The sequence below is a fragment of the Pseudophryne corroboree genome, chromosome 5 (genome assembly GCF_028390025.1).
Source record: "Pseudophryne corroboree isolate aPseCor3 chromosome 5, aPseCor3.hap2, whole genome shotgun sequence".
Lineage (NCBI taxonomy): Eukaryota > Metazoa > Chordata > Amphibia > Anura > Myobatrachidae > Pseudophryne > Pseudophryne corroboree.
The window spans coordinates 608,287,872-608,303,779 of NC_086448.1; the positions used below are offsets into that span (position 1 = coordinate 608,287,872).

General features: G+C 45.1%; 1 protein-coding gene across 1 annotated transcript in view; it reads right to left on the bottom strand.

Moving 5' to 3' along the window:
- Positions 1-8,227: 8,227 nt before the first annotated feature.
- RAB31 (RAB31, member RAS oncogene family) overlaps positions 8,228-15,908 on the bottom strand; it is a 123,361-nt gene continuing 115,680 nt past the window's right edge. The window contains exons 7-8 of the mRNA XM_063923461.1: positions 13,924-14,033; positions 8,228-11,794 (exon numbers count right to left, since the gene is read on the bottom strand). Coding sequence (XP_063779531.1) covers positions 11,697-11,794; positions 13,924-14,033 — 208 coding nt within the window. The 3' untranslated portion in view covers positions 8,228-11,696. The remainder of the gene's footprint in view (positions 11,795-13,923; positions 14,034-15,908) is intronic.

The window sequence follows — 15,908 nt, forward strand, 5'->3', positions numbered from 1 at the left end:
CATTGTGCTTTTCTAACAGAAGGAAGCAGTGAAGTGTGAGAGATATGGAAAGGGGGACCATATGTACTCAGGTATACCAAACTGATCCCAGCATTTCTCTGCTGAGCACCTATAGAGGAGATCATGATGACTTCCTTCCAAATGAATTCTCTCCTTCTACACTTTCACTTGCCAATCCTTCTTAAAACTCTCAAATTCCTCTCAGTCCTCCAACCCTCGCCACCTTTTCACGACATTCAGGGCCTAATTCGTGTTTTGATGGAATTGCTCTGCGCCTGCACTGACCCCACACCATTGGATTTGTACATAAACCATCGGGTTTGCATGCAAATCTGAATTAGGAATTAAGTCAACAGTGCTAAAAAACTGGTCATTATTTTCATTGTTTCCTCTCGCACTCTCTCTTTGTCCGCCCATCCCTTAGAATGTAAGAAAGTACAATCAGTGCCCGTTTTCCTTTTTATTCTCTATGTAATTATGTCATAACTTAAGTACTGTAATTATTTATATATTTAAAGTTATGTTCTTCTATCTGTATTAGTTTGTATCTATAGAATGTGTTGTATGTTTCAGTGCCTGTTTATGGCACCATGCACTCATTGTGTTGCTATACTGTATAAGTGAAAGGCAATAATAATTTCTACCTTATTTCTCTGGTCCATGGCTCTTAGCAGGTATGCTGGTTGCACATGCTTGGATAGCAACCCCCAGTTAGCAGGTATGCTGGTTGCACATGCTTGGATAACAACCCCCCGTTAGCAGGTATGCTGGTTGCACATGCTTGGATAGCAACCCCCAGTTAGCAGGTATGCTGGTTGCACATGCTTGGATAACAACCCCCAGTTAGCAGGTATGCTGGTTGCACATGCTTGGATAACAACCCCCAGTTAGCAGGTATGCTGGTTGCACATGCTTGGATAGCAACCCCCAGTTAGCAGGTATGCTGGTTGCACATGCTTGGATAACAACCCCCAGTTAGCAGGTATGCTGGTTGCACATGCTTGGATAGCAACCCCCAGTTAGCAGGTATGCTGGTTGCACTGCTTGGATAACAACCCCCAGTTAGCAGGTATGCTGGTTGCACATGCTTGGATAACAACCCCCAGTTAGCAGGTATGCTGGTTGCACATGCTTGGATAGCAACCCCCAGTTAGCAGGTATGCTGGTTGCACATGCTTGGATAACAACCCTCAGTTAGCAGGTATGCTGGTTGCACATGCTTGGATAACAACCCCCAGTTAGCAGGTATGCTGGTTGCACATGCTTGGATAGCAACCCCCAGTTAGCAGGTATGCTGGTTGCACATGCTTGGATAACAACCCCCAGTTAGCAGGTATGCTGCTTTGCACATGCTTGGATAGCAACCCCCAGTTAGTAGGTAGGTTGGTTGCACACGCTTGGATAACAACCCCCGGTTAGCAGGTATGCTGGTTGCACATGCTTGGATAACAACCCCCAGTTAGCAGGTATGCTGGTTGCACATGCTTGGATAACAACCCCCAGTTAGCAGGTATGCTGGTTGCACATGCTTGGATAGCAACCCCCAGTTAGTAGGTAGGTTGGTTGCACACGCTTGGATAACAACCCCCAGTTAGCAGGTATGCTGGTTGCACATGCTTGGATAGCAACCCCCAAGTTAGCAGGTAGGCTGGTTGCACACGCTTTGATAGCAACCCCCAAGTTTGAATACAATTTGACAAATACCTTTTTATCAGAATTTTCTTGGATAACTGCCAGGACAATCTGTCAAATGGAATACAAACTCTCTGATTGCTCTGCAAGTTTGTGGGATAGGGACAATCATGCAATGACTGTCAGCATAATGCAAAAAAACACATTGGATTGGGTAAATACAATATCTTCAAACAAGGAAGTAGCTGAGGTTCCCATGTATATGTCACGGTCCGGGTAACTGTTCGTCATTTCTTACCCGTCAAGTGTCTTCTGAGGTTGGCTCTGCGTTCCAGGTTCGGGTCCCAGCAGTGTTGCTGATGTATGTATTCAGCATCGCTCCACTGTTAACCCGTAGCACTGGTACAGTGTCCTCTTTCAGTATACTTGTCAGGTGCCTGAATGGCGTTCTCATCCCGCCGCAACCGCTGCAGCCGTGCCTGTGCCTTCAGTGTGCAGAGAGCTGGGTATGATGTCTTCTACTCACTGTGGTCTCTGCCGCTGTCCCTGTGGCCTTGCTGCGCGGGTGAGCAGGTGTGGCGTCTCCTCCCCGCCGCGATCTCCGTTGCCGCCGGACCATGCCCTCAGTGCGCAGAGAGCTGGGTATGACGTCTTATACTCACTGCGGTCTCTGCCACTGTCCCTGTGGTCTGGCTGTGCAAATGGATCGGTGTGACGTCTCCTGCCTGCCGCGGCCTCCACCGCCATTACTGTTGTTTCCACATGTTTCTTCCCAAGCTGACTTTCCCTCCAAGTGGTAACATGGGCGCAGCCATCTTGCTTGTGGTCACAAGTTGCTGTTTCCTCCAATCCTCTGCGCTACAGAACACTACCTAATTGCTCAGCCAATGCCTGCAGATCTGCAGGTATAAATATCCTGTTTCTTTGCTGGAGGATTGTCAGTGTTTCAGTTGTCATCCCAGTGATACCATTCTCTTTCCATTGTGGCCGTTCCTGCCTGCAAACTCCACTAGAGACTCGCACCAGTTCCACTCCCTCTGGAGCAGCCTGACTCCACAGTGTCCCTAAACTGCATCCTGTGTTTGCCAGAATACGAACACCGGCTCCCAGCACTCCAGCTCCCAGCGGTGTCCTGTCTCTGTGTCTGGTAATCAGCGCTCCCAAGCATCTCTCGTATATGCTCTCAAAGCATCATCTATATATGCTCCCAAGCATTTCCTTTATATGCTCCCAAGCATTACCTGTCTCCGCTCTCTAGCTTCATTAGTGCTCACTAGCACTATCCACACAGCTCATCCACTGGACCAGTCCCATCTGCTAAACCCGCTTCTGTTCCCAAAGTCACTACTCTGCATCGGTGTTGGTAAGGACATACCCTCAAGGTCCTCTAAGACTCTCACCTGTTAACCACACCTAGAGACTTCCACTGTGAACTGTGACTCATTACCTGTGACTTCAGCATTGCAACTGCCAATAACCTGTGAGCTGTGTATTCAATAAAACCTTTGAAACTTATCCTCTGGTTGTCGTGGTCACGCCTTCGGGCTTTGGTACTACAAGGGTACACGCATGTTCAGGAATCCTATTCAGCCTCCTAAGTTTAGATATTCCTCAGCCCCTACAACTGAGGCTTCCTGCCGTCAGCACCAGCCCTCAGTTGTGACAGAATATTGGAAAAGATTAATCATAAATATGATTATAGCTTAACAAAAATAATCTAGTCCAGTGGTTCCCAAACTTTTTTGAATCACGGCACCCTAGAGTATTAGAAAAAAAAATTCACGCCACCCCTAGGCCAACATTTTCTTATTGAGAAATTTAGAAATAAATATTAAATGAAGTAAATTGTGTTTGTATGTCATCCTTAGGTTTAGTTGTGTGTTGAGAGACCAGATTTGCTTCTCTTTGTCCACATAGTTTATGATTGACAGCTACCAGCACTGGTTTTGCCTATTACACTGACCATAAATAATTTGAATTAGTGCTGAACCACCAATCCAAAGCACCCCTGCAAGTGTCCTGAGGCACCCCAGGAGAGCCTATGCATGCACTTTGAGAACCACTGATCTAGTCACAGCTTTAATAAGCACAATGGATTTACTGCTCCTTTAAGATTGTGCTTACCTTACACACCAACCCAAATAAGCTTTAAAAACACACATTAACTATGCATTGCCAAAAACTCCACAAATCCCTCAACTCACAATAATACATATGACGGCCAGGGTTATATTATATCTAGGGGTTATATATAATAATTTTACAGAGCCAAATGGGTGCATTCATAAACAATTTGACGTATAACAGTGTGACACAAAGTGGCAATTCAGTTGTTTTTGCTCGATCTTCCGTCACTTTAGATGGTGCTATATTCAAGTGTTTGTACTTTTCGTGCATGTTGTTCCCAAATACACTGGGTTAAGCTGCATAAAGAGGCTAAACCCATCTAAAGTACTGGGCATGCTACATTTGGGTACACAAAAGTCAGACTTTTTTCAGATTTCTGCTTGCCATCTTAGGAGTGTGTGAGCAGAAATAACGGGTGCCCATGGCACTTGTGCCCGATCAGTAGACCAATTGAATTGGTCTTTCGTGTGCAGGGCTCCCAAAATCAATTGAATTCCCTGGAAAGTGTGTGACTATAACACAACTTTTGACCAAGCGATGTCAGATGCCCCATTGCCACACATCCCTAACTTCCCACACTATGGTTCTTCACAAAGAGAAGCAGGGGGTGAAGGTTGGATGACTAATGTCCCCACATTTGCCACCCCAGGGGCCTCATCACAACCTAGTCTAAAGATTCAAAGAGAGTGAGAACATTGAGCCAGTGAAGAAATATAAGGCTATATTGGTGTACATTCATAGGCGCCAATTCCGTGGGTGCTCCCGGGCCCGAGCGCCCACGGACAATCAGGAGCACCCACAGAACCAGCCGCTGCCCCAGTTACTGCAAGCCGCCGCAGCCTACGCAGTTGATTGAGAGAGACGCGCTGGGGCCTGCGGAAGCACTTCCGTACAGGGCAGTGTAAGAAAAAACCCACCAAAAATGGCCGCCGCCAAGGAGGAGACAGACGCTAGTGGTCACATTTGACCTCTAGCGCCTGTCTCCCCAATGGCGGGCATTTTATGGGTTTTTTTTTTTACACTGCCCTGTATGGAAGCGCTTCCGCAGCCTCCAGCGCGTCTCTCTCAATCCACTGCGGGGGCTGAGGCGGCTAGCAGCAGTGGCGGTGTGTTCATAGGTGCCGATTTATGTTTTTGATGGTGGGTGTTCGGTGAGAGGCGGCAGCGCGAATGAACGGGCGGCCGCGGCAGTGACTAATGCCCATTACACATTATGCAACACAACTTAATGCCCATTACACATTATGCCACACACCGTAATACCTATTACACATTATGCCACACACCGTAATGCCCATTATGCAATATGCCACACACCGTAATGCCCATTATGCGTTATGCCACACACAGTTATGGCCCTCACACCATTTTATGCCCCACACACAATAATGCTTCTTACAAATGATGCAGCACAGTAAGGCTTCTAATTACTTTTAAATTACCTGCCTGTTATCAGGTGTCTCATGCTTGTTGCCAAGGGTTTCATGCACGTTGTCAGGGGTTTCATGTGCGTTGCCAACAATGTATGGTAGGGTGGATGCGGGCATCACTAAGTATACTGCTAGTATACTGCTAGCCAGTGGCGGAACTAGCAAGTGGTCGGCCCAGGTGCAAAAATATGCTTAGGGACCCCACTGACACACCTCCGGGAGGGAGGACACACACTGGGCGGATGACATCGTAGCACACACACACTGGGGCCCGGGGGGGACAGCATGGTGATACACATGCCAGGGCTTGGGGGGGCCTGGTAACACACACACTCTGGGTCCTAGGGGGGTGACATGGTAACACATACTAGGGCCTGGGGGGGGATGGTGACATACATACACACACACTGGTTCTTGGGTGGATGACAAGGTGACACATATACTAGGGCCGGTGTGTGTGTGTGTGTGTGTGTGTGTGTGTGTGTGTGTGTGTGTGTGTGTGTGTGTGTGTCATTGTGAGCTACACATACAGTGGGTCCAAGGAGACGGGGGCATTGTGATATACATACTGGGGGGAGGTGCATGGTGACACACACAAACACACACATATACAGTAGGTCTCATGGGAGTAGGGAGCATGCTGAGGAGGGGGGTCATGATGACACACATACATACAGTGGGTCCTGGAGGAGGGGGGAATGGTGTCATACACACACACACACACAGTGGGTCTTGGGGGAGTGGGGCATGGTGATAAACATGTGGGCTAAACACACCTACATATGGGTTAAACACATATAAAACATATGTTCAGTATAAAGTATAGTGTAGTCGGAGTTGCATCAGTTTCTAAGTCAAGAGCACAGCTTGGGTTGTACACTATAAAGATTTGCCTAGAGAAATGTGTTGGGGTACTACTGTCTGCATCTGCCTGACCAGCTAATAGCACTATAAATTACACAACGCTGCATACCTGACTACTGTATGTGACCAACCCGAGCTGTGCTCTTGACTTAGAAACTGATGCAACTCTGACTACACTATACATTATACTGAACATATGTTGTATATGTGTGTAACCCATATGTAGGTGTGTTTAGCCCATATGTTTATCACCATGCCTCTCTCCCCCAAGACCCACTGTATGTATGTGTGTCATCATGACCCCCCTCCCCAGTATGTGTATCACCATGCTCCCTACTCCCATGAGACCTTCTGTATATGTGTGTGTTTGTCACCATGCACCTCCCTCCATCCCCTTGGGCCCACTGTATGTTTGGATCACAATGACACACATACATACATACATACACACACACACACACACACACACACACACACACACACACACAAACACACACACACACACACACACACCCTGGCCATAGTATATGTGTCACCTTGTCATCCACCCAGGAACCAGTGTGTGTGTATATATATATGTCACAATGCCCCCATCCCAAGCCCTAGTATGTGTATCACCATCACCCCCAGGCCCTAGTATGTGTTACCATGTCACCCCCCCTAGGACCCAGAATGGGTGTGTTACCATGTTACACAGACCAGCAGCCAATGCTCTGTCGCTGGGGCCAGGAAATCGGAGACCCTGGGCACGGCACTCCCACGTCTTCATTTTGTGAAACTGAGCCTATCGCCGCCCCCTCCCTGCCCCCAAATGGGTGCAGACTGTCAATCACCTGATATCTGCAGCCTCACTACATGCGAGGACACAGGGCCCATACTGCACATGCGCAGTACTGGTCCTGTGCACGCGCAGTTTTCTCAGAAAACTGCCTTAAGCTCGCAACATCGACCAAACCTGAATCAGACCCAAGGAGGTATAGAGAATGCCACACTCTGTAGTGTGACATTTAGAAATACTCACTCTAAATTAGTAATTGGTACTATTTATAACCCACGTGAGGATATACTTCCATAAGACCTGCCCGGTCTCGAGCCTCATCCGTATTGTTTGTACATTTTTTGAGAATTGGACATAACAGTTTGATACAAGTTATACAAGTTATAAGTGTTCTGCTGGCTGTCCTTATTGTCTTGTTATATTGGGGGTAATTCCAAGTTGATCGCAGCAGGAATTTTTTTAGCAGTTGGGCAAAACCATGTGCACTGCAGGGGAGGCAGATATAACATGTGCAGAGAGAGTTAGATTTGGGTGTGGTGTGTTCAATCTGCAATCTAAATTGCAGTGTAAAAATAAAGCAGCCAGTATTTACCCTGCACAAAAACAAAATAACCCACCCAAATCTAACTCTGTCTGCACATGTTATATCTGCCTCCCCTGCAGTGTACATGGTTTTGCCCAACTGCTAAAAAATTTCCTGCTGCGATCAACTTGGAATTACCCCCATTGATTTAAGGGATAAATTCTAGATCCCTTTTTCTGTTGTTTTGTAAAAATATCATCCAGCATACCTATTTGGCCTAAGGTGGTCATTCCGAGTTGATCGCTAGCTGCATTCGATCGCTGTGCTGCTATGAGGCAAAAAAAGGCACTTCTACGCATGCGGCGCAATGCGCACGCGCGATGTACTATTGCAACGAACGATGTAGTTTCACACAAGGTCAAGCGATCCTTTTCAGTCGCACTGCTGGCCGTAGAGTGATTGACATGAAGTGGGCGTTTGTGGGTGTCAACTGACCGTTTTCAGGGAGTGTTCGAAAAAACGCAGGCGTGCCAGGAAAAACGCAGGTGTCGCTGTGCGAATGCAGGGCGTGTTTGTGATGTCAAAACAGGAACTGAACAGTCTGAAGTCATCGCAAGCGCCGAGTAGGTTTTGAGCTACTCTAAAACTGCACAAAAAAACTTTGTAGCCGTTCTGCGATCCTTTCGTTCGCACTTCTGCTAAGCTAAAATACACTCCCAGTGGGAGGCGGCATAGTGTTTGCACGGCTGCTAAAAACAGCTAGGGAGCGATCAACTCGGAATGACCCCCAAATACATGACCTTACACATCTGTACACAAACCACCCAGATTGTGGTGCTTACAACTGTCTGAAATCACTTCTCACGCTCTAACCCATATTTAAAAAAAACATTTATTCTCTGTTGATGCTGTTGAATAAAGTTATAAGCACATAATGTAGAATATAATGATTATAATAATGAACATATTTTCTGGGTGTTATACATTAAGGCAAAAATTGGGAACCAGCCCAGTCGTAAATTTACAGAGTAAAACATACAAAGAATAAACATCGCACATAGTAACACTAAAGTTTGATAAAGTGAAAAAAGTTTAAACAAGTAAGGTTAAAGTAGTATATTGTAACCAATACATATGAAAGATTAAATCAGATTATTTTGTATTCACTACACTAGTAAACACAAATCATGACAACTTTGGTCAGTCAAGCAGTATACTCAAGCACAGTGACAATTATAATTCAGTTCATACCATCACGTTTCAATGTATTTTCCATGCAACATTTTATTTTCCATTGGCAACAACAAATATAAATGTCATAGGTTATTTCATCACGGGGCCTATTTATCAAATAAAATTTGTAAGATATTCCCTGAAAACACCCATTTCTATGGGATATCCATGAATATTAAGTATCCCCCTGATGTACCATGGAGGGACCGCTGCAGAAATCTCCAATATCTGATGTGCTCCCTCCATTTCTGACAGCATATGCAGCCTCCGGGGGACGGTCGTTCGGTCGGCACAGCTTAGGTCGACAGTCATTAGGTCGACCACTGAAGGTCAACATGCATTAGGTCGACATGGCCAATAGGTCGACATGGTCATTATGTCAACATGTACTAGGTCAACATGAGCTTTTCACATTGTTTTTTTGGGGGGGGGGATTTTTTCATACTTATCGATCCACGTGGGCTACGATTGGAATGGTAACCTGTGCCGAGCGCAGCGTTAGCGGAGCACCTTGCCCGAAGCATGGCGAGCGGACGTGGTGCACTAATTGGGGTTCCCCGTCACTTTATGAAGAAAACGACGCCAAAAACAGTAAAAAAACCCATGTCGACCTTTTGACCTGTCGACCTAATGACCATGTTGACCTATTGTCCCTGTCGACCTAATGCATGTCAACCTTCCATGGTCGACCTAATGACTGTCGACCTAAGTTGTGTCTATCCAACGACCCATACCCTAGCCTCCATAGATTTCTATGGGGATGCAAACCTGTCAGATTTATCATCCCAGAGATTGGGCCCCTGCAGCAAATGCCATCTGAAGATGGCGTTAGGCCATTATATCCTATGGGTTACACTTCGCAAAAGTTACCGGAAGAGGGTGTTCCTCTGGAACCCTCCCTGTCAGTAGACCGCACATGCACAGGAGTCCTGCTAGAGGTGTGAAAAAAACGATGATGTGGTCCCTTCACTCCAACCACATTGCAGGGTCAGGCCCCTGTCCCTGAGGGTGGTACCTGCTTGTTATCTGCTGCCTCTGCAAGTACCTGGGAATTGGACAGTGCGATTTCTATGTATGAACTGACAATTGAGGAGGACGCAATCTAATGAACAGAGTCCCCCTACTTTATAAGCACCTGCCTGTAGTTGCATTTGGAGCAGCATGTGTTCTAAGATTATCATGGTGCCAAAATAAATAATTATTTCACCTTTCATGACTAAATAAAATGTAGCATGTGACATTCTGAGTTATGTGTTAAGTAAATCATAGAATATGCAATTCTATATATGCAGCTCCTCCTTAAGACAATTCAGTCTTACTGCAAGTAACAGCAAGGGTTCAAGGGTATGCCCGCCTTCTATGGGAAAGCCCTCTTCTAGTTGGGTTATCCTAGTATATTAAAACTAATGTAAATGATAACTCTCCCTTTGTTTTTTTAAAGTGCAAATAAAGTATTAAACTATCTAGGAATTAAAAATATGCAGTTCAACATCGGCGGTATTATATATAACCAAAGTCAGTCACTAGATAGCTCAGCTTGTCCAGATGATTAAATAAAGACTCAGAACACTGTACAGTTATTATTGCTATGTGAGCTTGGGCTGGTGATTAAACATTCTGCACGTTTTTCTTTATTGTATTACATCAGGGATGGGTAACCTTCGGCCCGCCAGCTATTGTTGAACTACACATCCCAGCATGCCCTGCAACAGTTTTAGCATGGCCAAATAGCAAAACTGTAGCAAGGCATGCTGGTATGTGTAGTTCAACAACAGCTGGAGGGCCAAAGGTTCCCCATCCCTGTATTACATTATAAAAATGGTGACATATAATAGATTTATTCCATTTGAATGCCTTTTTTCTTTTTTTCAGAGATCAAGCACTACAGCACAAAATGCAAATATTTGATGTTTCCACTATTACAATTTGCACTTTTACTATTTCTTGGGAAAGATCGCTATTAAGAGCGTGATTCACCAAACATTAGGATTGTAGGAAAAAGTTGAATGATGTCTCCTATTGGGCTCTGACAGAGTCCAGGATCTTCCACATCCAGATTTCTTTGCTAAAAAAAACCTAATGATGTGACTACTTCACTGATGGTGTCAGGTACAGCTAATCTGTATTATATTAATTTTCAAACAGCATTATTCAGAACTTTCATTTGCTAACTCTCTAAGAGTAGGAGTCAGGACTATTGCAGTGTTAAGGCCCATACACACGGTGAGATTCAGGCTATGCCCGATTCTCACTATGCGACAGGGGGTAGGTCGGCACATAGTCAGTATCGCAAGCACACTCATTGTGTGCTTGCGATACTGACCATGTGCGATTTTGGCTAAGTGTCAACTTTGACTATCTCTTCTATAGAGATAGTCAAAATTGATTTGCCTGCACAGTCTATCTAGTCTTGCGATGCCGACCGCACGGGACCGCGCATCGGCATGGAATCGGGATCGCAAGGTGACTTTCACCTTGCGATCTGCACTAACTTTTCTTACCTGTGAAAACCCATTGTCATTATTTCTTACGATTTTGACTATATAGTCAAAATCGTAAGAAAATATCTCACCGTGTGTTCACACCATTAGTAAAGACTTGCACGGAAATTTCCTTCATTTCCACTGAATGACATATTTATTAAGATCCTGCTTCAGAATAATAAGTCATGTTGTGACTAGGCACAGAAAACTACTCAAGATAACGGTGGATACATCTGTACATGACTAATATAAAAAACATCCAATGAGAAATTTGGACATCGTTGCAAATTTGCAATAGTATATTACTACACCCTAAAAACTGCTGTGTTCCATAAAGGGAACTAGTTATCTCAATGTATTTCACACTAAAAACAAATCCTTTAAAAAAAAAAAGTTGTACAGTTACAATATTTGTTTCACAACAAGTAAACATAATTGAACTACAAACTATCTGTAAACAATTTTTTTTCCTTTAATTACATAATATTGGTGTTTATACATCTGTCTTGTTCTTGTTTCATCTAGTTGTCATTTGATTCCAATGGACTGCTCCTTGTTGGTAGCCAACCCCTTGAGTGAACTTAGCCATTACATGTGTTTACTTTAACACAGAGTAACCGGTCAGATCAGCAGCATCTGTTTGTATACTGTATGGATTGTCTTCCAAGTTTCATTGCGTCATTAGAACCATTCGGATGAGGATCCAAGGGAGGAATTCTCCGACCTGAAACAAACAGATACAAAGTCACTTATTTAGGGCTCTATAATTATAAATGTAGTAATAGGGGCAGTGATATTCTTGTTATCACTCATAACAAATGTAAAATGGGGCTCCAGCCAATCAGCCCCAAACTGTCATGTATTTTAAAAATGACTGTTAGAAGCTGATAGGCTGGAGCATTATTTAAAACCTATTACCACTCTATTTGAATGGAACTTCATTCCAGGACAGACCTTTCGGTAAAGGTCTGTCCCAGCGAAGTTCCCGGAGATCAGCTTCACCACTATGATGCCAGCATAATCTCCAATGCGCATGTGTCAGCTGCTACTGCAATGCTGCCTCTATCCTGACCAATTCCTGCTGCCTCTTACCCGGTCAGCTACCACTCAGACCCCTGCCTGACACCCTTACCCCCTCTCGTAACACTTCTCACTTCTGGCCGCTATAGCAGTGAAGCACCTGGCACAGCAATGAGAGAGAGAGAGAGAGAGAGAGAGAGAGAGAAATGCAGCCTCCCTCCCCTGCCCAGCACATGCTGTTGTGTTCTGGACTTTGGAGGGTTCAGGGAGGCTGATGTACACTGGCAGAGAGTAAGGCACCAGCGGGAAGGAGAAGAAGGTTGCTGCTGCCCGAAGTTCTCATAGTGAGTGGGTGGGTGTGTTACAGGGGTGATTATGCCAGAATGACTGTGGAGGAGCCGCAGGAGCACTTCTCTGTGAGAAAGCAGGAAGAGAACAATCTCTTCTTGTTTTATCTGTTTTGCCTACTACAGTGGTTCTCAAACTCGGTCCTCAGGACCCTACACGGTTCATGTTTTCCATGTCACCCAGCAGCTGCACTGTGTGTCACCAACTGTCACATTTCTAAAATCTACAAGTGACCTGCAAAACATGAACTGTGTGGGGTCCTGAGGACCGAGTTTGAGAACCTGTGGCCTACTAAATGTACACGTAACATCATCCTGATATGACGTCAATGCCAGAGCCAGATACACATAATGCCCCAGTATAGTGCAAGATACATATAATGCCCCCACTATAGTGCCAAGTGCACATAATGCCCCAGTATAGTGCCAGGTACACATAATAGCCGATTATAGTCCCAGTTACACATAATGCCCCAGTAATGCCAAATACATATAATACCCCCAGTATAGTGCCAGATATACACACTGCCCCCAATAGTGCCAGATACACATAATGCCTGCCCCAATAGTGCCAGATATACATAATGCCCCCAAAAGTGCCAGATACACATAATGCCCACAGTAGTGCTGCTTACCTTGGGGAGATGAAGAGATGTCTGCATCAGCGCTCGGTGTCAGAGAATGAGGCAGGGTGTAGTAAACCAGATGTGTCTGAGATGCAATCTGTGAAAGCTATGTAGCCTGATACAGGAGATAACTAGCATGGGCATATGTGTCATGTTCAGTGGCGTTGAGGGAGGGGTGGTAATCTTTACATGGGCCCTGCTGCACCTCCCCTCCCCCTTTACCGTTGCTGCTCAGTGCTGTGTGCTGAGCTGGGGAAAGAGGCAGCCGCAGAAGCAGCCTGTCCTCTCTCTCCCTGCGTGCGAGGGTGAGCAAGAAAATGCACGGAGAGTATAATTGTTATTTTTTTAATGGAGGGGTCTGGTCATGCCTCTTCCATTTTGCCATGCCCCCTCCTTGTACCAGGGCCCACCAGAACTCTCAGTGCCCTGGTCATGGGTAACCTGAGATACCCATCAGTAGCACCTAGCCGAGAGTGAGAGCCTATACTGAAAGAGAGTCATGGGAATACACAGGGGCTGGCAGTGAGAGGTTGAGTGTAAGAACCCAGAAAGGGAGAATTTCAGTTCTTTTCTCCACTTTTGTGTGTGTCTAACTTACTTCATCAGTATTATTGTGTAAAAAAAGTAGTTACACTACAGTTTTAGTGATGACAGCAATCAATGCAATGCTAGACACAACTATCATTACCACCATAGGAGCTTCACTCATGATGCTCAGCTGCCAGCCTGATGCTGCAAAAATATGGTTGAAGTCATAATTATTTGCTACAGTAGCAGCACTGTCCTAATTCTATACATGTTGTGGTAGAAGTAAAAGCTGCATGCCTGTAAATCAGAGAAATATAAGACTAAACATTTACTTATGCCTTGGAAGAGTTCTTCAACATTGATGGCATTCTTTGCACTAGTTTCAACAACAATTGCTCCAATAGATTCTGCATACTCCTTTGCATCTTTCATCGTTACTTCTCTGAAAGGAATAAAAATACAGGATATTATAGTTCTCATGCTTAGATGCATAGTTTGTAGTCAGAGAATTTGTATTTAATCTGAAGTGTATTACCAAATATAAGATTGAATTATTTGATACCCTGATACATCTGTCCCCACACACTCCCAAAAAACATTACAAATCTACCTTGTGTACATTTTATCCTTTGCTGGTTATTGTGCACAATGAACAAACTCCAAAGTTCAAAGGGATTTTTGTCTCGCAAACCGTTTCTGTTTTCTCTCGTTGGACTGTAAAGCTGCATACACATGGGCGATTCTCCATGCGATATGGACTATATAGTCCATATCTCACGGAAACATAGTGCAAATCTCACCGTGTGTATGCACTTGTGATGCCGATGCGCGGTCCCGCAGGCGGGGCCAATACTGACTACATGCCTCTGGGCACAATGTAGTCAGTATCAGCCGTTAGCCTGCATCAGTGCGTGTGTACGCACCTTGACCTTACATTCTACAATATCGATAAATCCATATATATGCGCGTGTGTGTGTATGTGTGTATATATATATATATATATATGTACTGTATGTGTATAGAATATATACATCTATATGTATATACTTCTCAGCTGCCCCCACCCCTCCATTCACATATGTGTAACACACAGCAGACTGTATGAATAGCTGGGTGACACAGGATGGTAGCGCAGGAGCAGGTGTGGGTATAATGCTTACTGTCTCTCCAGTATGCCACAGTAAGGAGCAGTTGCCTGTGACACTGGCTGTATCAGAGACAGGTACAGTTCTATACTTCCGCTGATGCAGAGTGGTCTCACATCGCCTATTAATGCATAGTCACTGCCACCGCTCAGCCCCTTGTGATCTTTGCGCCGGCCGGTACATAGCAGCTGGGGGTAGTGCAGAATCGCGGCTGGATACGGATGGTGTTGCCCCCACAGGGCAAATGTGCTGTGTGCAAAGCACCGTCTGCACCACCCCAGTTACTGCCCAGCTTAGCACCGATATTCGCTACGATTTAGCAACATGTTTCATGGTAATTTACATCTGCTCTGATAAGCAGCTGTCTTGGTGAAGCTTAACAGCTACACTTTCATTGCTATTAGTAGCAACAAGGTTTACATTGCCAGGTAACGTCCCAGTAGTGTTTGCAATCCAGACCCCTACCAACAGGTAGAAGTTGGCTAATGCCATCTAAAAATGGCATTAGCTACTGGAGTCAAGCTCAAAAAGCTTTAATTTTTGGAGCCTTATAAACAGGGCAACCACGCCATCCCCATACATATCTGCAGTGTCTACTGCAGAGGTCCCTAAACGCGGTCCACATGGCACCCCAACAGTCCTGGTTTTAAATGTATCCAAGCTTGGCCACAGGTGACTTAATTAGCACCTAGTCAATTTAATTTAACCATCTGTGCTGAGCCATGGATATACCTAAAACCTGGACTGTTGGGGTGCCTTGAGGACCGCGTTTGGGAACCACTGATCTACTGTATTAAGCTAGATACACAATTCTACAATCATGCTTTTGATGCAAGTTCACTTACGTTTGGAACTTCCTATTAAAGGGCTTGATTAAGAGATGGATGAAATGTTGATTTTGTAAGCAGTGGAGTGATTGTTTTGCCACAGTATATGCGTATAAACTGCATGTACATGTGTTCCGATGGTCCTGTGATGGCTGTCATACTGAGGATTTATCTGCATAGTGACTTATAGGAAGGGACCATTTGTGGGAGGTAATGGGGGAGTAGTTACTCAAACACAGGCATGTCCAGTGTCTTACTGCCAGCGGCCATGCTGCGCGACCATACGACTCAGAAGGTCGATGTTTGACCAATGTGCATCCCATGTTTGCATCTTTCCAACCAAT